The sequence below is a fragment of the Accipiter gentilis genome, unplaced genomic scaffold, assembly GCF_929443795.1.
Source record: "Accipiter gentilis unplaced genomic scaffold, bAccGen1.1, whole genome shotgun sequence".
NCBI classification, from domain to species: domain Eukaryota; kingdom Metazoa; phylum Chordata; class Aves; order Accipitriformes; family Accipitridae; genus Astur; species Astur gentilis.
In genome coordinates, this window is record NW_026061141.1 from 519,072 (window position 1) to 545,162 (window position 26,091).

At 55.9% G+C, this 26,091-nt stretch overlaps 1 protein-coding gene and 1 long non-coding RNA gene across 2 annotated transcripts; one reads left to right on the plus strand and one right to left on the minus strand.

The window, feature by feature from the left end:
• Positions 1-7,159: 7,159 nt before the first annotated feature.
• Positions 7,160-17,927, plus strand: LOC126037490 (electroneutral sodium bicarbonate exchanger 1-like). The gene is made up of 10 exons (XM_049797823.1): positions 7,160-7,369; positions 11,662-11,775; positions 12,114-12,275; positions 12,890-13,141; positions 13,949-14,017; positions 14,561-14,734; positions 14,834-14,971; positions 15,447-15,547; positions 16,069-16,173; positions 16,444-17,927. Exons 2-9 carry the CDS (start codon positions 11,710-11,712, stop codon positions 16,154-16,156), a joined length of 1,050 nt encoding a protein of 349 aa, XP_049653780.1. The 5' UTR covers positions 7,160-7,369; positions 11,662-11,709; the 3' UTR covers positions 16,157-16,173; positions 16,444-17,927.
• A 6,772-nt stretch (positions 17,928-24,699) lies between these two features.
• LOC126037500 (uncharacterized) lies at positions 24,700-25,355 on the minus strand. Its single transcript, XR_007505721.1, has 3 exons — positions 25,315-25,355; positions 25,013-25,069; positions 24,700-24,757 (listed from the first exon to the last, which is right to left on the minus strand). It is a non-coding gene; the product is annotated as an uncharacterized LOC126037500 (long non-coding RNA).
• Between the last annotated feature and the right edge of the window lie 736 nt (positions 25,356-26,091).

Consider the following 26,091-nt stretch of genomic DNA (forward strand, 5'->3'; position numbering starts at 1 on the left):
ACCTGAGACTCCTCCCAGGCATCTCCCACAGTCTTCTGTCCTCTGCTTTACCTACCTAAGGGGTCAGGTAGAAGCCCCGGACTCCTCCAAGGAAGCTACCGTTGAGGTTTTTTTCTTTTTTTGGAGTAGCCTCTGACCTCCGGGATCCCCTGTGATTCCTTCCAGACGTCTCCTAGCGTCTTTTGGCCTTTTCTTATAAGGACCGGAGATCCCAGGTAGCAGCCCCAGACTTGTCTAATGAGGCTACCCTAGATGATTCTTCTCTTTTGCAGGAAGCTCTCTTCTCCGGGATCGACCCAAGACTCCTCCCAGGCGTCATCCCAGAATGTTTTGACCTCTGCGTTAGAGACCGGAGATCCCAACTACCTGCCCCAGACTCCTCCAAGTAAGCAGCTCGAGACATTTTTGTTCTCCTGTAGAGAAATCTCTCGACTCCGACAGCAACCTGAGAATCCTCCCAGGCATCTCCCACAGTCTTCTGTCCTCTGCTTTACCTACCTAAGGGGTCAGGTAGAAGCCCCAGACTCCTCCAAGGAAGCTACCGTTGAGGTTTTTTCTTTTTTGGAGGAGCCTGTGCCCTCCGGGATCCCCTGTGATTCCTTCCAGACGTCTCCTAGCGTCTTTTGGCCTTTTCTTATAAGGACCAGAGATCCCAGGTAGCAGCCCCAGTCTTGTCTAATGAGGCTACCCTAGATGATTCTTCTCTTTTGCAGGAACCTCTCTTCTCCAGGATCGACCCAAGACTCCTCCCAGGCGTCATACCAGAACGTTTTGACCTCTGCTTTCGGGACCGGAGATCCCAGCTACCTGCCCCAGACTCCTCCAAGTAAGTAGCTCGAGACATTTTTGTTCTCCTGTAGAGAAATCTCTCAACTCCGACAGCCACCTGAGACTCCTACCAGGCATCTCCCACAGTCTTCTGTCCTCTGCTTTACCTACCTAAGGGGTCAGGTAGAAGCCCCAGACTCCTCCAAGGAAGCTACCGTTGAGGTTTTTTTCTTTTTTTGGAGTAGCCTCTGACCTCCGGGATCCCCTGTGATTCCTTCCAGACGTCTCCTAGAGTCTTTTGGCCTTTTCTTATAAGGACCGGAGATCCCAGTTAGCAGCCCCAGACTTGTCTAATGAGGCTACCCTAGATGATTCTTCTCTTTTGCAGGAAGCTCTCTTCTCCGGGATCGACCCAAGACTCCTCCCAGGCGTCATCCCAGAATGTTTTGACCTCTGCGTTCGGGACCGGAGATCCCATCTACCTGCCCCAGACTCCTCCAAGTAAGTAGCTCGAGACATTTTTGTTCTCCTGTAGAGAAATCTCTCAACTCCGACAGCCACCTGAGACTCCTCCCAGGCATCTCCCACAGTCTTCTGTCCTCTGCTTTACCTACCTAAGGGGTCAGGTAGAAGCCCCAGACTCCTCCAAGGAAGCTACCGTTGAGGTTTTTTCTTTTTTGGAGGAGCCTGTGCCCTCCGGGATCCCCTGTGATTCCTTCCAGACGTCTCCTAGCGTCTTTTGGCCTTTTCTTATAAGGACCAGAGATCCCAGGTAGCAGCCCCAGTCTTGTCTAATGAGGCTACCCTAGATGATTCTTCTCTTTTGCAGGAAGCTCTCTTCTCCAGGATCGACCCAAGACTCCTCCCAGGCGTCATACCAGAACGTTTTGACCTCTGCTTTCGGGACCGGAGATCCCAGCTACCTGCCCCAGACTCCTCCAAGTAAGCAGCTCGAGACATTTTTGTTTTCCTGTAGAGAAATCTCTCAACTCCGACAGGCACCTGAGACTCCTCCCAGGCATCTCCCACAGTCTTCTGTCCTCTGCTTTACCTACCTAAGGGGTCAGGTAGAAGCCCCAGACTCCTCCAAGGAAGCTACCGTTGAGGTTTTTTTCTTTTTTTGGAGGAGCCTCTGCCCTCCGGGATCCCCTGTGATTCCTTCCAGACGTCTCCTAGAGTCTTTTGGCCTTTTCTTATAAGGACCAGAGATCCCAGGTAGCAGCCCCAGACTTGTCTAATGAGGCTACCCTAGATGATTCTTCTCTTTTGCAGGAAGGTCTCTTCTCCAGGATCGACCCAAGACTCCTCCCAGGCGTCATCCCAGAATGTTTTGACCTCTGCGTTCGGGACCGGAGATCCCATCTACCTGCCCCAGACTCCTCCAAGTAAGTAGCTCGAGACATTTTTGTTCTCCTGTAGAGAAATCTCTCAACTCCGACAGCCACCTGAGACTCCTCCTAGGCATCTCCCACAGTCTTCTGTCCTCTGCTTTACCTACCTAAGGGGTCAGGTAGAAGCCCCAGACTCGTCCTAGGAAGGTACCGTTGAGGATTTTTTCTTTTTTGGAGGAGCCTGTGCCCTCCGGGATTCCCTGTGAATCCTTCCAGACGTCTCCTAGCATCTTTTGGCCTTTTCTTATGAGGACCGGAGATCCCAGGTAGCAGCCCCAGACTTGTCTAACGAGGCTACCCTGGATCATTCTTCTCTTTTGCAGGAAGCTCTCCTCCAGGATCGACCTGAGAGTCCTCCCAGGCATCTCCCAGAATCTTTTCGCGTCTGCTTTTCAGACCTTAGATCCTAAGAAAAGATACCTATGAAGAGGCCAAAAGGCTCTGGAGATGCCTGGGAGGAGACACAGGTGGATCCCAAAGGGGCAAGCTTGCTCCAAAAAAGAAAAATCTCAAGGGTAGTTTCCTTTTAGGAGTCTGGGGCTGCTACCTGAGATCTTGCACGAGCAGCAGGCAGTAACCTAGCCAAAATGGAGCGGAGGAGGCCTGACAAGTGGTCCTGCTCAGTGCTGCAGAGGAAGGCAAAAACTCCTGGGGCCCAGTGCCAATCTGCGCCAGGGTAAAATTCCTTCCTGACCCCAGAGCTGGCAATCGGCTATTCCCTGAGCACGTGTGAGCAAGACCTGCCTCCTGGTCCCGCAGGCCGGTCAGGCCCCCCAGAGGATGCCCAAGCCCTGTTCTCCCTGAACCTGGAGCCATCTTGGGGCTTCCAAGAGTGGCCAAGTGCCCCCGGCCTGATTGACCTTGGGGGCAAGAATCCTTCCCGCGCCTTTGGGCCACCAGCGGGTGCTCCAAAGCACTGGGAGCCCTGGCAACATCTCTGCATCCCACTTCTTACGGCTGCTGCCACTGGTTCCGCAGGGAGTGAGGACGGCGAGCTCTGCAGTGCTCCTCAAGAAGACATTCCCTTGGTCTTGCCACAGCTCTCCATGCAAACAAGCCTGATGGCCTCGGGCACCTCCAGGGCTTGGTGGTTCTTCATGTCTCTAGCAGCCTGGTCCAGCCTCTGGTCTTCCTCCCTCAGCACTGGGCAAGGAATTCCAGCGGCTCCTCACGGACTTCCTCTGGGATGTGTCTGGGCCGCCTGCCAGGCAGACTGGCAGTGGGACAGGGGAGGCTGCCCCTTTTATAGTGCCCCGGGGCATTGTGACTGCTGCGTTGCCGGGTGGTGGCATTGTGACATGGGGTGGGGGTGAGGGGGCCCCCTGTGCGCAGCGCTGCCTGCCGCCCCTCGGCCCAGCATCCTTGGGAGGAAGGCCTTTGGGCTGTGTGGCGTTACTGAGTCCAGAAGTTTGGCAGAAAATAAACTGCCTTGCATTCCAGCTTATCCTCAGATGTCAGAGGGGCTGGGGACGGCTAGGTTTAATTTCTTTCTGAGCGATGTCCAATTCGATGCTCTAAGGGCGGTCGCGTTCAATATGCTGAGCTATCACAATGAGGGATGCCCTTAATAGCGCACTGTACTCTCGGCTTAGCTGTCTTCAATGCACGAGAATGACCAGACTTAGGGAGTTTGGTTGCACGAACGAACTATCACGACTAGATTAATGAGCAGCGCACTTTATTAAAGCAACGGTACAGGTGCTTTTGGATTGCCTGTGATAAATAGACTGTCTGCAAAGCACGTGCAGGTGGCATTACAGTCGCTTATAAGCGCATGAAATGATGAAAGAAAAGAGCTCTGAAGAATTCTAAGTTAGAATTATAATTCTAATTAGAATTCTAATTCATTTCTGTTGTAGGTACCCGTTGCTTTGGCTCCAACCACCCCTGAGAGCGCGGCAGAGCCCCTGGTGCGCCCAGAAGAGCTGGCAAACCTGTCAGAGGAAAGATGGTAAAACGAGCTCGCTTTGGTTAAAATCAGAACCGACTCCAGTGGGTCGTGCCTTTCCCTACCTCATACTGCTGTGGGATGAAAAGGTTTGCAGGCTCTCCCCAGGACAAGGAGAAAAAGAAAAAACGAAAGAGAAAACAGGTCTGGGGAGAGAAGAGTGACAGACACGCAGAAAAGAGGAGGAGGAAGAGAGAAAACGTTTTTGGGGACGGACCGGTGAAAAGATGCAGGAAGGTCCAGCAGTTCAGGAAGCCCAGGTGTGTACCAGGCTCTGCTGCCCATCTTTCCCAACTCTCAGCGCTGCTGCAAGTCAGTCCGACCTGCTGGCAAGGGACGGTGCTGCGCGGGGCTTGGAAATAACTCCATGGCCGCTCCCCAGGGGCTCCCCATCGAGCCCTGCTGCGTGGCACAGGGGCCCTGTGCATCTGTGCATGCATGCAGGTCTCTAAGGGCATTTCCCGTGGGCATAAGGCGCCAGAGCCGTGCCCTGGTTGATGCCAGCCATAGCTCTCTCTTCTGGGCTATGAACAATTCCTCGTCAGCGGTGTTCCCTAAAGAAAGGGGAAGCGAGTCATGCCTATTCCTGCCTTCATGGGTTTATCAGTGCTCTCTGACTCTGTCGTTGTAGGTGCCGTTTCCCTGTTACTGGCTGAAGCCCTGTGACTCCCAGGCCCGCCCCCCGCCGCAGTTGATGTTTGCAATAAAAGGATCTTTTCTCTCTTCTGAGTGTGTCTGCCATACGATATTCTGGAGTAGGTAGATGGGTTTTTGTGATGAGTCCTCGGGGAGGAGTCTGGGATCTTGCCTTGTCCCAGCATCCTTTCCCGCAGGCATCAGGGCTGAGTTCAGGTGCTTTAGGAGTGAAACCAAAGCACGGACTCACACAGGAGGGTGGAGGTTGGAAGGGACCTGTAGAGTTCCTCTGGTCCAACCTGCCTGCTCAAGCAGGCTCACCTAGAGCAGGTTGCCCGGGACAATGTGCCCTTGGGTTTTGAACATCGCCAAGGACGGAGACTCCGCAAACTCCCTGGGCAACCTGTGCCAGTGTTTGACCACGTTGACAGGAAAAAGTTGTTTTCTCATGTGCAGCTGGAGCATATCATGTGTTTTAATTTGTGCCTGTTGCCGCTGGTGCTCTCACTGGGCACTCTTGAGAAGAGCCTGGCTCCCTCATCTTCATTCCCTCCCAGCAGGGATAGATAGATGATAGATTGATAGATAGATAGATAGATAAGAAACCCCCCGGCTTTCTCTTCTCCCCACGGCAGTGTGCCAGCTTAAAAGCACCAGGGCAAAGTTGGCTTTCTTGAGGCTCCTTGTTTTGCAGGTGACTTGGAGACGTGGAGGTGCGTGAGGTTCCCCTGCCAAGAGAGGCAGAGGGCTGGAGGGCACAGCTGGACTCCTGCTCCTGCAACAGCAGGGACTCGCTGGCCAGAAATGGCCCCGAGGACCCCGGCAAGGGGCTGTGCTCAGTGCTGCAGAGGAAGGGGAAACTCCCCCCGGGAGCTGTGCCAATCTGCCCGGGGGAAAAAAACTCCTTCCTGAGCCCAGCCCTGGTGCCCCGAGCAGGGTCCGGGGAGCTCCTGCGGGGGAGCGTGTTTGGGGTCGGCAGCCAGGGACCTTTTCCAGCCTGTTTGGTGCAAAGGCACGGGTGGGCATGGGGCATCAGTCCCGGGAGAGCTGTGGCTGACTCCTCTTTCCCGGGAAGGGCAGGTCGCTCTCGCCGTGTCTCTGTCCTGCGCCCACCCGGGTTTCTTTGTCCTGCCAGCTGCTGCCCAGCGAGGAGGATTCGGCTGAGCTCAGCAGGGATGTCCCGGGACCCACTGAAGGAGAGCTCCTGCTTGGTCAGCATCCTGACCGCTAGCCCCGCTCTCGGGACAGCACGTCCCGTCCCACGCGTGAAGCGGTGCCTGGGCTTGCCCTGGGAGCGGCACGACTCAGGAGCGTTCTCCGGCTGCTGCGGCTCCCGTCCGTGCGATGGACGGAGGCGGCGGTTTCCCTGGCGGCTCTCCGCTGGTCTCGGCCCGCGACCCCTCGGGCTCCCTTTGGGCAGCCCTGCCCCGCACCCTGGGGATGGAAAGCGGCGCGATCCTGCTGCAGCTGCAGCTGCAGCTGCTGCGGGGACAAAGCCACGGGGGAGTGAGCGAGCGAGCAGCCTCGTGGTGCTTGGTCGCCAGCTGGGCTGAAACCACCACAGTCCTTTTTTGCTGACATCATCGCAACTGGGGAGAGAAAGGGCTGAGCTACCAGGGCCACTGCCAGCAGACTGTCATTAGGCACCAGAGTCAACGTTGACTCGAGAGGCCTGGGCAGAGCCCAGACCCCCCTGAAAGCAGCTGCAAGACCTGCCACGAGGTACAGGCCAGCTCCTCTGATGCTTCGGGCTCACGCTGGAACCCCAAGCGCTCCAAGCCCCAAAATGCAGCTGCCTCTGCAGCGCAGCAGCAGCAGCAGCCAGTGCCGAGCAGCGTGGGGAGCTGGAGCAGAGAGGGGGGGCGCCCGGGCCGGGCTCGGCTCCGTTCGGCTCATCTCGTTTCTGTTCGGCTCCCTTCGGCTGGGCTCGGCTCCTCTCGGCTGGGCTCGGCTCGGTTCGGCTCCTCTCGTTTGCGCTCGGCTGCCCTCGGCTCCGCTCCGGCCGCAGCCCCGGCCCGGCCCCGCCTGAGGCAAGGGCGGGCGGCGGGCGCGGCGGGGCCGGTGGCCGTGGCGGGGGCTCCTCCCCGTCCGTGGAGCGGTGGGCTGCCCGGCGGTCGCCAGCGCCGGGGCTGCCCGGGGGCCTCGCAGGCCGGCAGCGGGGCTGAGGCGGCGGCGGTGGCGGCATCTCCCCTCGCGGCAGGCCGGGGCGCCGGGTCCCGGCCTTCCCCCCGCAGGCCCGGCCGGTCCCGGCCCCTCCCTGCCGCCCCCGGGGCTGCGGGGGCAGCAGGGGACTGCCTGCCGCTGGTGGCTGTCCGGCGGAGGCCGGCGGGCACCGCGGAGACGTGCGGCTGTGTGTGGAGAGAAAGGAGTTTCTGCCGGCTGTCCCCGCAGGGAAGGGACCCGCAGCCGCCGGGGGTCTCCCTCCCTCCCTCCCTCCCTCCCAGCCTGGCGTGGGTGGCGGGCTGCGACACAGTCCTGCCCGGGCGTTCTTGGCAGCCCCCGGGGCAAGAGGCCCTGGAGGGAGCTTCAGGGAGGTCGGCAGTGGCGTTTCCAGAGCAGTCGCGTCCCGTTGGCTCTGCTGCTTCCTTCCCTCGGCTGGGAGAACGGAGGACGTCCTCGACAGCAGGTACCTACCTGTCGGTTGCCTGAAACCAGGAGGTTCCTAGGTTCCTAGGAGACCCTCAATTCGGACGGGACTGGGGGGGCTGCTCTTTTCCTGCCCTCTTTCACTGACCGTGAAAGCGGTCGCTTCCGAGGGGCTACTGCGCTTGCACGGGAGTGTAATGGGAGTAATGGGAGCTGTAAAAAGCGCTCCTGTTCCAGTGCCGTGCGTGGGTTTCGTGCTTCAGTGGGAAAAGAGGCTGGTTTTACTGACGGTGTTTTGAAATGTTGTTTAAAGCGTTCAGCTGAGAAGCTCTCGAGCCTCTGTAGTGGTTTAACCCCAGCCGGCAGCTAAGCCCTGCACGGCCGCTCGCTCGCTGCCCCGCAGTGGGAGGAGGGAGAGGATCGGAAGGGTGAATCAACTCGCGTGTTGGGATAAAGATGGTTTAACAAGTAAAAGCTGTGCACGCGAGCAAAGCCAAGTCAGGAATTCAGTCACTGCTTCCCATTGTCTGGCAGGTGTTTAGTTTGCAGGAAAGCAGGGTTCCATCACGCCTAACAGTTACTTGGGCATGTCCCCCCTTCCTCCTTCTTCCCCCAGTTATATTGCTGAGCGTGACATCCTGTGGTCTGGAATATCCCTTGGGTCAGTTGGGGTCAGCTGTCCCAGTTTTGTGCCCCCCCCAGCTTCTTGTGCACCCGCAGCCGACTCCCTGGTGGGGTGGGGTGAGGGGCAGAAAAGGCCTTGATGCTGTGTAAGCACTGCTTTCAGCACAAATCCAAAACGTAGCCCCGTGCAAGCTACTGTGGGGAAAATTAACTCTCTGCCAGTCAAAACCAGCACAGCCGTGGAGCTCTGTACGCAAAGTATGTCCTTCTTTCTTGGGCTGTCTGCTGGTAGCAATGTGCCTTTTGCTGGCCTGGCAATCTGGCGCTCAAGTGTGGATGTGGAAAGAGTCTTTGGAAACTCTCAGTGGCAGCAGTTGTTTGTTGTGCTCTTGGGATTTTTTCTTTCACGAGGTTCCCCTTGCGCTGCCACTCCTCTTTCCGACGTCTTTGTGACAAACCTGTCCTGTTGTTTGGAAAGAAGAGCGTGCCTCTGCTGCAGGCAGAGGGGCTGAGCAGGCCTTTTAGGATAACTGCTGCTCTCAGTTTCTAGAAGGCACTGTAGTGTCAAGCCTGAGAAAGGAGAGTGAAGGGAGAGTGTTTTAGTCTGTGGTACTGCTGGCATGCAAGGCAGAGAAAGGAAAGCGGCCTTTGGGTGTGCAGGGGACAATGAATAGGAAGGTTGTGGGAGGTAACAGTTGTGTGGTAAGGCTGCAATGGGAAGTTTGAGTTAGCAGCCAGCAAAGTAACTAAAGCACAGGGTGCTGAGCAGCCTGGTCAGCTGGGGAAGATGTAAAACAAGTGAGGAGGATGGTCCTTTAGAAGTGAAAAAGAGACTTTCCCTGAGGGTATTGCCCTGGAGGAATCTGCTTGTGTCTGCTAGTCAGGCAGGCAGACAGAGATGATGGGCAAGTGCTTCTGTGAGTGGGCAAAACCTTGACCAGCTCAGTCGAGGAGCTCTGGAGCTTTTAGTTTGAGAGGGGACTGGGAATTGCTGGAGGCTGCGATCTGTAATAATTCCAGAAGTTTGAGGTGCTCTGAAAAAGGAGCTGGAGCTGCTTAGGTTTAAGGGTTGTATTTTTAAGCAGGTGCCTCTAGATTGGGTCCTGCTGAAGGAGTGTTCTGTAGGGCTCAAACTTGGTCTGAAACTTTATGAGTTGTTGTTGGTGTCTCAGCCTCTGATAAAAAATGAATAATGATAGTATTCATGAGTATTAATAAAAAAGCCGTGGCTCAGCATAATCTGGCTCCCTGTGTATGTTGTTGCAAGGCTGTGATCATCATCGGACAGCAGTTCAAGGTTGATGCCCTCAGAGGCTTTTGGAAAATGTTCTGAACTGTTGAGGTTAAGTCTCTTTTCAGGTGGTGGCACCCGTGCAGAAACTAGGACTGAGATCCTTTTGAGCCAGGAAAGTATCCCTGCATCAGAGGAACAGAACAGTGTCGTGGCATCCCGAAAGGGCTGTTTTCATGCCAGTGAGGTTGCAGCAGGGCTAAAATGCCATAGGCAATGACTCAAGCCTCTGCCTAGAGAGTGGTTTTATGAGTGTGAGTGAATTTGCTTTGGCAATGAGATGTGCACAGGCATTGCCAGGGCCTGGCTTTACTCTGGAAGTGACTGTTGTTAGCTGCTGCAGAATTGAAGAGACTGTGCTATGAACACCACGCCAATTAGGCTGTCTCCAGACCTGAAGCTGCATTAAATCTCGTGCCACACTAGTCTCCTTTTTCCTTTGGAGAAGTAGGCCGAGTCTTTGAAATTCTGCTGCATGACTTTATTTTGGGATGAATTGAAACGCAGTTGTTTCTTTAGCTTTGCTTATTAGCATTCTGCTGGAATAGCGTCAGATCTAGGAGGATTAACCTTCCTCCTTGTTTTGTTCTCTGTGTTGATTTTGGAGAGGAAGGTGTGTTGTCTGTCTTGTGGTGTCGTGTGGTGTTCAGAAGATGCTTGAAATGTTGCTCTTGTCTGTGACCAAGCTCTTTCCCTCAGCGTAATCCCTTTGGACAGTGCTGCCAGTAGTGTGCGTACGTTTCTGAGCAGCCTGCAGGTGTTTGATCTCCTGATGGTACAGAGAGCACTGCATTTGTTTGAGTTTGGCAGCCTGTCATCGCCCCTTGCTTTCTTCCATTCTTTCCACCCTCTTCAGCGTCCCTTCCTGAATCGTACTTTTGTGTCCCTGGTGATTCATGAAGGCTTCATGACCACAGCGTGAGTCTTGGGTGGGTGATATCTGTCCTTCTGCTGTGGCGCGCTGTGTAACTCCTTTCATTAACTTGTTCCATATTAAGCGAGGAGAGGGCCTTTCTGAAGAGGAAGGAGAGTTCTCATCTCTGACCGAGTTCTGGCTGGGGCCCCTGAATGTGGAGGATATGAGAATGGCTGCCTGCCAGACCATATACCAGAGAACACTTGCATGCCGTAATTCCTTACACTCCACCCTATTTCCTTATTTCCAAGTGACACTTGTGCGACATTTGTTTACTTCTGAATGGGTTCAGCTTTCCTTTGAGACTTTCTCTCCCTGTGCATTTTATTGTTGGCCGATACCTGGCAGTGAACAACTTTGAGAAGCTGGCTTACAAAAGATGTAGTTAATAGTTGGGAAGCTGTGGAAGCCAGGGGACATTCTTTTAATGACGCCATTACTTTGTGGCCAAGCTTGGTGACAGCTGATGAGTTCTGTTGTTGTCATCTTCTTCCTGAGACAGAAGAAAGCCCCTGCCGTTCCTGAGGAAATGAGACCAATATACTGCCTGTTTAAAAATGCTCCTGTTAGTTAAGTTGAAACAAATCTTCAGAGTACAGTAGTAGCATTGCAAATATTATTGAAGAAAATGTGCTGATCGTAACTGATACAGAAAATTATTGGTTAATTTCTTTTTCTTTTTCAATTTTGAAAATACTGAAAGGTATTCCTAGAAAAAGTTTCCCGTTTATAAAGCAGGAGTTTGTTGGGGCTGAATTACAGTTCCTTTGTAACTGAATTGGGTCAATATTCCGAAAAAGGGGAATATGTTTATTTTTGAAACAGGTCAGTACTTGCATGTGTTGTGCTGGCAAGGAGGAGGCTTCTTAAATGTAGAACTTGTTAAATTTAAAAGCACACCTCCACTCTCCATAGTATTGCTTCTATGTTAATTCAGGGTTAAGATATTCGTTCACTTCAGTTTCTGTGAATCTGTTAGGGCAGCGTGCTCTAAGGTGATGGGAGGGAGCAGGGGGAAGAAGGGGAGGAGGAAAAGCAAAATATCTGGAACCTGCTCTTCCATGACTCCTGCAAACTGTAATGTTATTTTTTTTTGTTATTTTTTCCCCTACCTTCTGCGCATTATGTGCTCGAGCAGAAAGTAGATTCAAGTGAGGAACTTCCTTTTGAGGACTAAAGGATGCCTCAGTGCCTTGTTGCCATTGTAGCTGTGAGTGTAGCTGTAGTGGCAGACATGTGTTTTCTTATTTTTAATATTATTTTTAGGTTTTGACTTAAACCAACCCTTGTCGGCCTAGTTAAGCTTTTTTTACTGTCTGACCCCAGATCTCACAGGGACAAACACAGCAGCAGTATCTAAGCAAGGGATCAGGCTGCATGTGCTCAGAGGGGTGGTGGGATTTGGTTAAGCAGCCTTAATGTTGTGGATGTCTGCAACTCTTGCATCTCACCTTACGGCCCTGTTTGCCATGCCCCTCTCACCTCTGGTTTCTCGCCCCAGGTACGGTCCACAGTGAGCGACTTTGCTGTTTTCCTCACCATCGTCATCATGGTGCTCCTTGACTTTGTGGTTGGGATCCCATCGCCGAAGCTTCAGGTCCCCCATGCATTCAAGGTAACGGGGTGTTTTGGCACGTGGGGGTGCCACAAGGTGATGCCGGGGCAGGGCAGGGCTGAGTCTGGAGGAGATGCTGGTGGTGTGACCATCTCCTCTTCCACCTCCAAGTGCCTTGCTTCCTCCTGGAAATGAGAAGATGGCCCCAAAACTAGATACCTACAGGGGAACTATCTAGAGCTGCTTGCAAGGAGGAGACTGGCACTGCTGAAGCCCCCGGGAGAGGGGGACATGAAGCCAGGGCTGGGAGGTGCTCTGACGCAAGGAGGGAGGGGAAAATGAAAGCCAGTGGAGTGCCTGGGCTGGGAGACAATGCTGATGTGTGGGCTTTGTTGCAGCCTACCAGAGACGACCGCGGGTGGTTCATCAACCCCATAGGACCCAACCCTTGGTGGACGGTGTTGGCTGCGCTCGTCCCAGCTCTGCTCTGCACCATCTTGATATTCATGGACCATCAGATCAGTGCCGTTATTGTGAACAGGAAGGAGCACAAGCTGAAGGTAAGGGCCTGTGAGAGATGACTCCAGCCCGTTCTGGGCTGAAGGTCTGGGGAGAAGCTCTTATTCCCGATGCTTTCTGAAGGCATTGGTTTGGGACAAGGTCAGGCTGCGTGGCAGGATGCTCTCCTGGATTAACGATGATGCAGGGAGCAAGTGACAGGGCAGTATAGATGAGCAACCTTTTGGAGGAGCAAATTAATCTTGGAGCAATAGAGAAGTGCGTTTTTGTTTTAAAATGGCAGCAGCAGCAGGTGCGGGGAATGAATTGTTTTGATGCGCTGCCAGGGATAACTCAGAGTCACACCTTCCTCGCAAGTGGTAGAATTTTCTTTGTAAGTGGAAAAAATGGTTTGGTGCTTTTGGGTTGTGGGTTGGTTTTTTTTTTGGAGAAGTATGTATCGCACAAGCTCTGCGTATCCCTTGTGTCTGAACTCCTGCCAGATTTTCATGCCAGGTGCTTGTGCAAAGCCTGCATACACCCTTGCTTGTTTCCATTTCTTGTTTTGAATTCTGAAGAAGTTGACTTGTGCTCGAGCAGGGTTTGAGTCTGACTTGCGACGTTATCCTTGCTCTTGTGCTATGGGATGCTCTGTTTCTTGTTTTCCTGCCTGCAGAAAGGATGCGGGTACCACCTGGACCTTTTTGTGGTGGCCGTGATGCTCGGGGTGTGCTCTGTGATGGGGCTGCCCTGGTTTGTGGCTGCGACCGTCCTGTCCATCACCCACGTGAATAGCCTCAAAGTAGAGTCTGACTGCTCAGCTCCAGGAGAACAACCCAAGTTTCTGGGGATACGAGAGCAGAGAGTCACTGGCTTGCTGATCTTTGTGTTCATGGGCTGCTCCGTCTTCTTCACTTCTGTGTTAAAGGTGAGAGGAAAATGCAAACCACCCAACAACCACGAGCTTGTTGGAGGTTACAGAAAAACAGTCCCTTCTCTGCAGGCCTGAGTAGTTAGTTGTGGAGCGGAGGAGGAGGAGGTGATCCCAACCCTTGGGGCTTGACCCACGGTGGGAACCAGCCTCGGTTAGGCTTTGCAGCCCTTCAGGCCCCCGTTTGGTGTGCTCGAGATGAGCAAGCAATGCAACTGCTTGAATTTTTGGGTGTCTTTCAGGCCCGCCCATGTTTATGGGTTACAGTTGAGCATATTCAGACCAGCACATCTGCTGTCTTTCAAACAGGCAGCCCTTTAGTGGCTGCAATTTGCTCCCCAAATGCCGCGGAGCAGCCGTTCCCAGGAGCTAAACACACTGAGGTCATCCCCGTGGGCTTCCTTGCACGTTCCTCCCACAAAGTAATCTCGTCTCTAGGCTAAAAGGAGGCCTGTGGCCTTTGCCTGTTGCCCCAAGAATAGGCAGAAGTGTTTCTTCTACCGCCAGAGAATGCGGCATAGGGTAGCACGGGTGAAATCGCCTATTTTCCTCCAACCTTTCTGGAAAATAGGATTATTCTGAGGAGAGGTAACTCCCAAGTTCAGCCTAAAGCAGAGCCTTAGCTCACTCGTGCGCACAAAATGGCAAAAAAATGGTTAAAATCTGACCCATCTCTAAGCCTGAATGGAAAAAGCTTCAAGCAATTTTAGGCAGTGCCTGTGGAAGAGGGTGGTAATACTGAAAATGCAATACAGAAAAAGAAACGATTGCATTCTTTCTTTTTTTTTTTCTTTCCCCCCCCAGTTTATACCAATGCCTGTGCTTTATGGCGTCTTTCTCTACATGGGTGTGTCGTCGCTCAGAGGAATTCAGGTACGGACTCTTTTACAGCGTGCAGCATGTCGGCTCCCTGGTATTTTGTCTCCGTAGCAGCAGGGAAAAAAGCAGTGGCATGGGAAAAACTTCTCGCAGAGCAAGCAATGAAACTCTTTTGTGTAAGAAAAAGATTGGTGGAGGCACAGGAGGTAGATAGGGCTGGGAGGACCAGGCAAGTTCAGCGCTCTCTGTTGCAGGGTTTAGGGCAGGTCAGTGTTTGGTTACGTGAAAGCGGGGGAATTTGGTGCAAAGGGAAGGCAGTTTCTACCACTGGTGGAAATCCTCGCGGGGGGATTCAGTGGGCCGAGAAATGCTAATAATGGAATGGCATTGGAATAGTTGCCGTTTGGTGGGCAGCTCTCAGGGGCAAGCCGGTTGCTAGATGGAGCGAAGGGAAAATGGGTGCTGCTCCCAGGAGGAACGCGGTGGGATCCAGGATTTCTGACGGCAAGCGAGATGCTGCAAAGTGCCTCCACGTCTCGAGAGGGCCAGCAACTTGCCGCAGTCCCAAGGTGGCAACCTTTCCCTTTTATTTCGCAGTTCTTTGATCGCTTGAAGCTGTTTTGGATGCCGGCGAAACACCAGCCGGATTTCATCTACCTGAGGCACGTGCCCTTGCGAAAGGTGCATTTCTTCACGGCGATCCAGCTGACCTGCCTCGTCCTGCTCTGGACCATCAAGGTATCCCGTGCCGCCATCATCTTTCCCATGATGGTAAGAGCTGCCACCGCTCGGCAGCGGGGTGTTTGCAGCGTTGGAGTGAGAGGTGGCATCGTCTCTGAGCTCACGGCATCTTCCCTCTTATTCGTGAAGGTTTTGGCTCTCGTATTTGTCCGGAAAGCGATGGATTTCTGCTTCTCAAAGCGAGAGCTCAGCTCTCTGGATGACCTTATGCCAGAAAGGAAGAAGAAGTTGGACGATGCCAGAAATGAAGCCGGAGAAGAAGACGAGGTAAGGCTTGCTGTGTCCTCGGGGCTGGACATCTCCGTGTGTCTGTGAGATTGCCTGTTTCTCTTACAGCTTGTCTGGAAACGTTGGGGGAAGATCAGCACTCAATCGAAATAGATCCCAATAGCCTGTAACTTTTGTAACCTTTGTTTCCTCAAGTAGCAGTGAGCTGAGCGCTTGAATACAGGTGTAATTTTTAAAACGAGTCGTTTTTCACAAAGGTCATTATCATTATGATGATTATTATTAGATGCTGCTGCTGCTGCTGCTGGCAAGACTTGCTCATAATCGTGTTTTGAACACACAATCCCCCTGCCCCGAAATCTTTGGAGTGAACGGTTTCTCCCCTGCTGCACTAATACCTATAGCTGCCAAGGGGCAGAAGGGGAGGGCAGACTGCTAAGTTTGTGCTGGGCATTCAGCTTATCTCCACTTTGATCAAAGACAGAGAACGTGATTTGTCCCTTATTTACATCAGGAGTCCAGGAGCGTGATGGAAGCTGCTGCTGCTGCAAGTTCAGTTCAGCTGAACGTGGGGAAGACCAGTGACATGGATATCCCAAAACAAAGCAGTGACAGGTAAAGCCCCACCAAGCGCCAGGAACCCCGGCAAGATTAGCTTGAAGGTGTTTGGCAGAGTTTTCTCCACTTGCCTCTTTGTGGGGCATCCCACAGAAACCAGCAGGCAGCTTGGTGGGAAAATCGAATTCGGGGGCAGGGCTGCAGGAGGCAATTGCAGGGCTCTGACCCCAAGCAGAGTGGCTGCAGCACTCGCGTTTCACCCCCAAACCTTGCCTCATCAGTGCTTTTACGGTAGCTGGAGATCCTCATACTTAACACATGAGGAGTTGCAGGCGTGATCTGTACCAGCAGTGGCTTAGGAACCCGGACCGGGGCTAAGCCCCAGCAAGAGCCTTTGCACAGAGCTGTTGCTCTGCAGCTCCCCGGCTTGCCTCCCAAAACTCCTCATCCAGCAAAACCTCCCACGCTTATGCGGAGCTTTGATTCTCAGGGCTCCGCTGTTACTCTTGCTGATGCTAATGCCCTTGGTGGCATCAGTTCCCATAATCACGGATTGCTATGTAAAATATTTATTGCAGGACTGATCCTTCTGAGATTGTTATCCTGGATGAAATGTCACAAATGACCGTATGGAAGGCTCTCACTTTGAAGACAGAAACCCTTTGAATCCAGGGAGGAAAAAGGTAAAGGATTGCACGTGAACGTGACCGTGCTCCTCTGCAAGCGACGGCGCACGCCTACACTTTTCCCACGCTTTGGCCGGCAAGGCTGAGCAAATGGCCTGTCCCTGGGAACAGGCAGGGAGGACCGTGGCATGCAAACCAGCTCCTCTCTGCTGGGGTGGTCCCCCGAACAGGGCTGAATCAGCAGCAGCTGGCAGGTCTTCCACTGATGATGCTCTCCCTCTTTTTCTCTTCCCTTCGCCTTTCCCCACTCCCGCTTTTCCCGTTTAGGAATCTTGACTTTGAAGGAGAGGAGTGAGAGCGTGACTCGGGGATGTGCCAACGCAGACAGAGGGAGAAGGCGCTTTGTTTCAGTTGGAGGATTCCCATTAAAGCCATGCAGATGTTTTCAGTTATCCTTGGTGTGCTTCAGGCATTCAGTATCTCTAGACCAGCAAGCTGAGGTGAACGTCACAGTCAAGGGGAGTTTGGTGGTGTACAGTCTGTGTGCGTACGTGCGTGTGGGGGTGTGGGTTTGTAGTGGTAGAGGGACTGCTACTGCTTTATCATTCAGTGCTCTTCTTTTAATACCTAATTCCTCCTCTTTGTTTTCCTTCTCTTTTTTCCAAATGTAAACTGGGAATGTCCAAAATAATTTTCTGTTATATTTGATGCATTCTCCACTTTCTTCTTGATCACGACTGGGTTTTTGGTCTGGTTTGGAGTTCTGGCTTTAATTCACTCTTATGTCTCTTACTGGTACGAGAGGGATGCCCTCTGCAGCAGGGCAGCATAGAGAGCGTCCGAGCAGTTGGCCTAAGGTGAAAGAAAAGCATTTGCTCCCTGCGCTCCAGTTTTACCTTTCTTGGTTGGTTTGGCAAGTATCACAATAATGTGTGATGAACTGACCGTAAACCCCATTCACCGTCTCCCTGTGCCACTGGGGGGGGTTGGTAGGGAATCCGGGAGTGAAGTTGTGCCTGGGAAGAAGGGAGGGGTGGAGGGAAGGTGCTCTGAGATTTGGTTGTATTTCTCATTACCCTGCTCTGGTTGATTTGTAATAAATTGAGTTAATTTTCCCCAAGCGGAGTCTCTTTTGCCTGTGACGATAATTGGTGAGTGATCTCTCCTGTCCTTATCTCGACCCACAAGCTCTTTGTTATATTTTCTCTCCCCTGTCCAGCTGAGGAGGGGGAGTGATAGAACGGCTTTGGTGGGCACCTGGCATCCAGCCAGGGTCAACCCACCACAGGGGGAAATGATGTACTTAAGAAATGATGTACTTAAGCCACACGAAAAAGGCCACAAAGCTCTTGTGAAACAAGATCCCCTTTGTATGATCAACGCATGCCTTGCTAACAACTGTGCCCCTGAAGAAGAACTAAAAAACTGAGAAGAAGGGAACATCCTACTCCAGGAGGCGCCAAAAAGTTGAATAATTGCTAATAGGCATGAAGTCAGAAGCATCTTTGAATACTGGAGGAAAGGTGAAGAAAGGTGGCAGGGGGAGATCATGACCACCAACTCAATTCCACACCAAAAAGACTTACCCCCCCACTCTCCTTGAGCATGTGCTGTAGAAGAAAAGAACACTGGACCTTTAATTCCAAGCAGGGAAACTGTAGCCCAATAGAAACTGTGCGAGATAAGCTACTCCCGGCAATAGTTTTGGGAAGAACTTTGGAAATCGAATATGTATAACTGAACTGTATAAATTGCTTGCCCCTTTAGGCATGAGGGGTGCTAGTGTTGCGGATTACCACCTAGCCCCCATCTTTGCGTAAACATGAACTGGAATAAAATACCTCTGCTCTGCTGTGTTTATATTGGCATTTTGCACCCCGGGTAAACGACCCCACTTTTGGGACAACAGTGGGGCAGGCAAAGCACCGCATCCCGCAGGCCGAGGGGCTCAGGCACCCACGCCGCTGCCGGAGGACTGCCGGCAAGAGGTTTGGCATCTGGCGAGGGGCTGCTGGGCCAGGGTGCCCAGGCACCCACCCCACTCCCCCAGCCGCAGCCACGAGTGCTCTCAGTGCTGGGGCAGAGGCCGTAGCAGCTGCCTGTGCCCAAGCCTGTCCCGAGCGGAGGGAAGACTTTGCTGGCAAGGAGCAATCCAGTGAAGGCATTGCTGAAATTGCTGGGCTTGAAGTTGCTGCCGGGCCAGGAGGGGGCCGAGGGGTCCTTGTGCAGCACGTCCTGCTCCAGGGGCAGCAGCTCTCAGGCCAGCAGCAGTCTGCTGGGGGGGACGCTCAGCAGGGACTCGGGGACGGGGACCCATGATACCGAAAAGCCGGTCGAAGAAACTCTCTAAGACTCATTTTGGAGTTTTAGAAAGTAGGCATTCCTACCCCTACTTCCCACCCCGGCTGGCCAACGCAACGCGCTGCCTACCTTCTTGAAGAACAGCAGTGGTCTGATGCTGACGAAGCCCATCTTGTTCTTCTGGACATGTTTTAGGAGGAAAGCATCCTTGGCCAGGTTCTCGTCAGAGAGGTGGAATTCCACCTGGGACACAACCCTCCTGGCCAGCGGCCGGTCAGGGACGGAGTAGCTGCAGTCCAAGAGATCACCCCCCAGAACATCGCTCACATCGCAGAAGCTCCCGGCAAAGCAGCAGGGACACGGGTGTGACTTGGTGGCCTTTGGGATGTGCAGCACTGCCCAGTCCCAGCCACAGCGGTGCAGATGGCAGAGTCTTGAGGAGCAGGGGGGCTCAGCTGCGCTCTGAAATGAAACGGAGTTTTACGCTTTTAGAAGCGCGCTTGCCTTCACGCCCCCAGCATCGGTCCCTGCCACAAGTTACGCAGCACATGGCCTTGCACAATCTTGCAGCCAGAGGTGCCTCACGAACAGAGCGCAATCTCTTTGATTACCAGGATACAGGCCAGGAGAGATCTTTGGCCTCCGGTTCACGGCAGTTGTCCCGACTCCCCCAGGCCACACACTGTTCACACAGCGGGAGCGAGAGGCCTGTGTCCTTGGTACCCTTGGGGTGTCCTTGCTAGCGCCGAATCCTCCAAGCACGAGGAGGGGATGTACTAACCCCATCCCTGGCATCCCGTAGAGCGCAAACAGCCCCAGCGCCCCGACACCGGATGTTGGGCAGAATCCAGTCCTTTTCTGGGAGCACGGGGCGGCGGGTACCGTCTCCTCCGGGGTGTCACGCACCCAGGGAAAGGGCCACCCCCTCCCAGGGGGATCCAGAGCTGCTGCTTTTCCCAGCAGGAGACTGAAAGACCTGACAGCACTACTGGAGCGAGGGCTGGGGGAAAGCATGCCACCGAGCGACACCGCGTGACCTTCCTTCGTGCCCTCGAGGTCCTTTTTCCTATTTCTGCCTCGCTCCGGTCAACGCAGCGAACAGAAGCGTGGGCAACCGTCACAAACGCATTTGCCATCTGGCGCAAGGAGGCTGCGGCTGCAGCTTGGTCCCCGCTTGGCTCAGCTGAATCAACTTGTTGTTCTTCCCCCACCGGAAAAATACTGTTGAAAGCCAAGAGCATTTGGACCCGCAGACCCCGAGAGCCGCCTGTAGGCCCCGGGGCCACCCCAGCCTCCCTTAACCCTTTCCCTCCCCAGGAGGAGCTGGGGAGGCTCTTGGGGTGGGGCGGAACACAGGGAGCCCCCACATTCCTTCCGGGGAGACGCCAAAGAGTCCTTGGCAGCCAACAGCCAGAAGGGACCATGGCGCGGCCACCAACGCAGCTCCCACTGCCTGGGCCCTGGGGCCCCCCGGCGCCCCAGCTTTTCCAGCCATTCGTGCTCCCCAAAACTTTCTACCCTTGAGGTAGGGACCGACCCCAACCCCTGCAGCCCAGCGATGCTCTTGGGGAGCAAGAGCAGAGGTGACCGCCGGCCATCGCTCCTGTCTCATTCTCTTAGGCTCAGCCAACCCGTGCCGCCTGCCCACGCGGGAGCAGCCCTTCCCTGCAGCCCGGGCCCCCCGGGCCCCCCAGGCACCACCAGCAGGTATGGCACCCCAGTCTGCTCTGGCACCTTCGCCATCCCCATCACACCCATTCCCCCGGCACTTTTCGCATGGGGGTTCAGCAAGCCCCGGTGAGCATCCTTGCCCTCGCCCGGGCGGCGCGTGCCCAGTAAAGCCCATCTGCAGAGAATTCCCCAAATATTTGGGGCCACCTCTCCCCTTTCACCTCCTAGATGCGAGTCTCCTCCCCGATTTGCAACCCCGTCCCACCAGCACAGCAGCTCACCCTGTGGGGATCGCCCCGGCCACAAGCTCCCCACGCCCCTGGCCCAGGCTGGGGGATGTCGGCCATCGGGGCCGGCTTGGCGGGTGCCCCCAGAGAGTCCCCCCGGCCCAGCACGGCTCCCCCTCACCCACACAGGTCTGCAGAGGGCTCCATGTGGCTGCCTCTTCAACCCCCGGGTCTTCTGCATCCAGTGGACAACCACCGACCTGCCTCCACCGGCCAGCGCCACGCTCGGCCAAGGCACCGCTTCTCTGCCGGGTGCTGCCCCTGTGGGGTCCCGGGGGCTGCGGGGCCCCCCAGGGCCAACCATGATACCTCACACACTACAAAAATCAGAGGAGTGTTGTGACCCCAGACCCTCTGGAGCTGCCAGTGTCCATCCCTGGCTACCAGCACAGCGAGGGGCAGCTGGCACAGATCAACATCGCCAGCACGGCCACCCCTGTGGGGGCAGCCCCGGGCGGCGATGTCCACACCAGCCCCTGGGCTGCCACCAACAACGAAGCCCTTGGGGACACTGCAGGCGACCTTGCAGTGTCCAAGGAGATGGTCCTGGAAGAGGCCCTAAGGCTCTTTGGTTGCTCCCTGGATAGAGTGGGGGTCAGCCAGGATGCTCCCAGCAGGAGCTCCGTGCCCGAGGACACTGGTGGCACCAGCGCAGACACCCCCGACCGCGACTTCAGCTCGCTCTCGCTGCCTGAGGAGATGCTCACCCCCGACTACTGCATCCCCGAGCTCAGCGACGCCATGCTGAGCCTCAAAATAGTCAACGGCGGCGGGATGGAGCCCCAGGAGCCGTGGCAGGGTGCGGGGATGGACCTGCCACCGTCCCCACCTGCCACGGCCGGCAAGCGGAGGAAGAGGCAGGCGCAGAGCTCCTTGCCAATGGCACCCAGCAAGCACAGGGCTCTGGCAGCCAACGTGAGGGTGTGTGTGGGGGGGTGGGGATTAGACAGGGGTGAGAGGGATGGAGATGGGGGGAGTGGAGGGGGTGGGAGAGGAGGGGTGGGGTATATGGCAGGGGGGGGTGGGCGGGGGTGCCTAGGGAGGGGTTAGACCAGCTTGGATGGGACCTTTTCTCTTGGCTTTTCAATTAAAAGCTGTTTCTCCAGAACCGCTCGGTGCCTATGTGGGAGGGGGAGGGAGCACAGGGGGCACCAAGAAACAGCCCCCAAGAGGTGCAAAAGCCCCACTGAGCCCCAAATCCGAGCCAGCAAGCCACGAGGGGAACCCAGCCACCCCCAGGGCCCAGTCTCCACCAGCTGGGCAGGCGATGGTGGGGGGGGACGGGAACGGGAACAACTCCCCTGTCCCCTTCCCCAGGGGAAGCAGCCCTTTGGTGGGGAAGCCAGGACAGACAGGTCCCTGCAGGACTCACGGACACGGCCCCACGCAGAAAGCAGCACAGAACCCCTGCGACAACGACAGACCTTGGGGGCCGGGGGGGACACGGGCACACACGACAACAAGGGCTGCAAGGCCTTCGTCTTGAACACCACCAGCGTCCCCTCCAGCGGGGACAGGGCTCGGTGCACAGCCCTTCAAAGCCTCAAGACCATCACGGCCTTCCTCGGGTCCCACTGACCTCAGCCCCCAAGAGCCCAGCTTTGCCTCACTGACACAGCAAAATAATGCCAAATCACCCTAAGAATGGCGAGGGAGGGAGCTGCAGGCCAGGCAGGGACCCTCCTCCACTTGTCTGGCTGCACCTTGGGCAGCTGCAAGACCAGGAAGGAGGGAGAAAAAATCAGAAGGAAAAAAATAAATAAATCACTGCACCGGCCAGAAAGTGCCTGAAAACTTCATCCCTCTTCATTGCCCATTTCCCATGCGAGCTCCACAACCTGGGAGCAACGCAGCCAATAGAACCTTCGAGAAGCAGACTCACAGCCTGCTGCAGCTGGCCCTGCTCGAGCAGCCGAGGTGGGCTGGATGATCTCTAGAGGTCTCTTTCAGCATCCATTCTGTGCTGCTGTGACTCTGTCTCTATCATGGTTTAAGCTATAAAAATGAGAGCTATAAAAATGGAACGCTGTGTTAAGAGCACAAGGCTCTGCTAGCAACGACCTTGCTGTGGCTCCTTGCTGTGCTGAGCCCAACCGCGTTTTTAAGAGTAGATTCTTAGTGTGAGCAAAAGTGTGATTATTTTATTTTGTAATTTATGTAAATAAAGTGGGTTTGGTTTGTTTTTTTTTTTTTAAATAAGACTCTTCCAGAGCTCTGGTCAGGCTGAACCTGAGGGAAAGGGGCAGACCCTCGCAGAGGGCAGAGCCACATCATGATAGGGGGGCCAGCAGGATCAGGGGGCCATGAGACACCCCCTGCTCACGTCCTGCCGGCTCCAGGAAGATGGTTGCACAAAGGACTCGGGGCGCAGCTCCAGGGACAGGGGTTTGGTGACCTGGCTCCAGCGCCTCTGGGGCCAGGGGCTAGGAGCTGTCGGGGGCTTCAGGGCTGTCAGGGGCTTCGGGACTGGGGGCTGCAGCCCTCTGCTTCAGAGGGACGATGCAGATGCTGTTCTTGGCCTCTTTGACTCTCCACCACGAGCCAAGCCTGCAGATGAGAGAGATGGGGGCTACCCTCCGCCAAGCCCTTGGAGGAGCAGGGGGGGGCTGTGCCCCTGGGCAGCACCAGGGAGGGGGGACAGTACCGGTGCTGCTGTCCAAGGCCAGCCACCAGGAAGTCACCGGCTGCAGAGAACTTGAGGCTGTTAACAAAACCCACCTGGAGGGGACACGGCAGGGTGAGGGGCTCTGGCAGCCTCCTCCTGCCGCCCAGGGAGGGGAGCCCCCGCCCAGAGATGCCCCAAGCCCAGCTCCAATCCCCCACCTCCCCATCCATACCAACGGGATGTCCCAGAGGGGCTCCAGCTTCCGAAATCCCTCACCGCACTTCCAGAGCTTCACGCTGGCGCTGTGGGAGCCTGGGGCAGAGAGAGAAGACTGCCATGCACTCCCACCCAGGTAAGGGAGCAGGACGCCCCCCTCTCCACACCCCCACTCCAAAGCAGCTGCCACACACCTGTAGCCAGGAGGTCCCTGTTGCGCAGGGCGGCCACTGCTGAGATCCAGTATGGCTGCTGCAGGCCCTGGGCATCCTGCATGCCATGTGCCTGCCGGGCCAGTGCCAGCGGCTTCTTTTTCGTTAGCCCCCACAGGGCTAGGGACCTGCCAGGGAGGGAAGGGGCGAGGGGGCCGAGGGGGGCACCGCCTGCGCACCCCAGGCACCACCCCGGCCCTGTGCTCACCCGTCATCGGCGCCTGACACCATGTGCTCCTCACTGGTGAGCTGGATACAATCGATGGAGCCCCTGTGAAGAGAAGGGGCAACTGCCATCAGTTATGAGCATGCTTTGGGATCCTATTTAGGAGACAAGGGCTCACCGGGGCATCAGCATCCCCACAGTGCCGGCAGGCTCCTAGTGATGCTTGGCACCTGCACACCGCTGCCCCAGCCTGACCCCCCTGCCTGCAGCCCCCTCTCCCGCCCCAGACCTACTGGTGCCCGTAAAACACAAGCTGCGACTCCTCCGGGATCTTCCAGAGCCGCACGGTACCGTCCCGGCCCCCTGCCGTCACACAGCACTCCCGGCTCAGGCTGTCCAGCCCCGTGATGACATCCTGGTGCCCGAACCTGGAGAAGGAGATGGCAAAGTGCTGTGGCAAGCAGGGCCCTCTGCTACCACAACTCCCCCGGGCCTGCTGGCTCTTGTGACTTCTGACATCCCCAGGCAGGAGTGGCTGCGCAGCTGGCGGTGCGGGCAGGAGGCAGAGCTGCCCTTCCTGCTGGGGACGTGGAGGGGAGGATGCTGCTGGAGTCAGAGCATTGGTGGCTTTGTAGCTCCCGAGCTCGGCCACGTCAGCCCAAAGCAGCACAGGATCCTTGGACGGTGGGAGGCAGAAAAAGGGATTCGCCCCGGCGTGGCCCCGCAGAGGGGAGGGAAGGCTTCAGTTTCAACTTTGGCTTCAGCTTTGGCGTGGCCTTCTCCTTCCCTCTGTTTCAACAGCCCAGCAGAGCAGCTGGTGCTTTGTGGCAAAGATGAAGCGCGTGGACAGGCGTTGTCCTAGACCACTGGAAAGAGTGGCTGTCCTGCCACTCTCCGGAGGCTGCCGCGTCCTCCTCCAGCTGAGGTGTCTCCTTTCCTGTTAGACCTCAGGAAGAGGAGATACCCCAGCCTGCAGAGCATCCTAGGGCTGGGGCTCCAGCGTTGTCTCTGCCTGAGCAGAGTCCTCGCTGGGGACTGAGTGTGACCTCATCCGTGCCCTCGTCATCTGTAAACTCAGCCGTGGTAGGTTAAACCTCGACTTCAGCCTTCCTCGTCCCAGGATGAGTCTGAGTTGCCAGGGAGGAGACCAAGGGGCTGGTGTCTTTGCTTGGGCCTTGAAGGACTGTGGGGACAAAGCAGCAGAGGTGAGGTAACAGCCCCATATCCCTTCCAGGCAGGGCACATTGCACCTCACGATTCCCAGGGCCAGGAGGGAACCAGGGGGCAGATGGCTCAGCTGGAAGCTGCTGGTTAGGAATATGCCCCTCCCGAAACACCCCTCTTCCCACAGATGTGCTGGGAGCAGAGCCCCCCTTGCCCAGGCTAGGGGGGGAGCTCCATGCCAAGGTCCTTCCTCCTCCCCGCTGCCTTCACTCACTCTCTCTGATGTACTTGTGCTCGTTCTTGTGCTCATCCACATCCCGTCCAAGGAGTCCTGGGGGGACACAGCATGCCAGGGACCCACTGGCCATCAGGGACCCACCAGCCAGCCTGTCTGGCCACACAGTTCCCTGGGGAGGGCTGACCCCAGGGTGCAGCATCGGGGAGGGGATGGATGAGCCTCCTGCCAGCCCTACCTGTGCAGGCAGGAGTGGGAGAGAGTGAAGGGGTGCCCCACAGGTCCTGCACTGGGACACAGGGACCCTGGGAGAGAAAGGGACCCTGGGGCTAGGGGCTCACCGATGAACCTGACAGCCTCCAGCCGCAGGGACTCCTGCGGGCTCCACAGGTAGGTCTGGCTCTTCCACAGGTAGTACGTGGCCCTGCTCCTCTTCCTGGCCAGCTGGAGAGAAGGGTGCAGAGTTGGCACAGAGATGGCCCCCCCGTTGGGCCATCCCTCCACCAAGGACCACCCTTCTTCTCCCCAGCAGGACATTCCCAGCTCTCCGCTCTCCGCATTGGGGTTCGGAGGGAGCAGAGGGCTCCCAGGCAATGCTAGGGTGCCATCCTGGTGGCGGGGTCCCCTTTGGGACCCCGGAGGTGAGGACAGCCTGGAGCAGAGCCTGTTCCAGGAGGGTGCATGCAGCTGTGGGGACACTGCCCTTGGTCCCCTCTGCTGGGCACGGGCAGGGCTTACCCAGGGCAGATCCCAGGGGTGTTCGGGCTATGCTTACCAAGCACTCGCAGATCCTCCATGCCTGCGCCGTCTCGGCCAGTCGCACCAGCTGCCTCCACTTCAGGAACTGGCCAGCGCTGCGGAGGGCTTCCTGGGAGGCCTGGTGAGCAGCACAGATGCTACCACCACCATGGGGGGCACAGGACCCTGTGTCCTCCCTCTTGGTGGGGCTCAGAGCCTGTCCTGGCCCATGCAGGGAAGACGCACCAGCTGGGGACTGATGCTGCCAGCAGGTTCAGCACCCCAGGGGAAGAGGAGGGCAGCCACCCTCTCTGGCTGGAAGCCTGTCGGGGCTTCAGCGTTTCAGCTTTGGTGGCCCCAGGCTGCTGCGGAGCCGTAGT

Coding starts and splice junctions, on each gene's coding strand:
- LOC126037490 (XM_049797823.1), top strand. CDS start 11,710: ATGGTGCTCCTTGACTTTGTGGTTGGGATCCCATCGCCGAAGCTTCAG. Junction 14,018..14,560: donor CGTCGCTCAGAGGAATTCAG/GTACGGACTCTT, acceptor TTTATTTCGCAG/TTCTTTGATCGCTTGAAGCT. Junction 15,548..16,068: donor CCAAAACAAAGCAGTGACAG/GTAAAGCCCCAC, acceptor TATTTATTGCAG/GACTGATCCTTCTGAGATTG.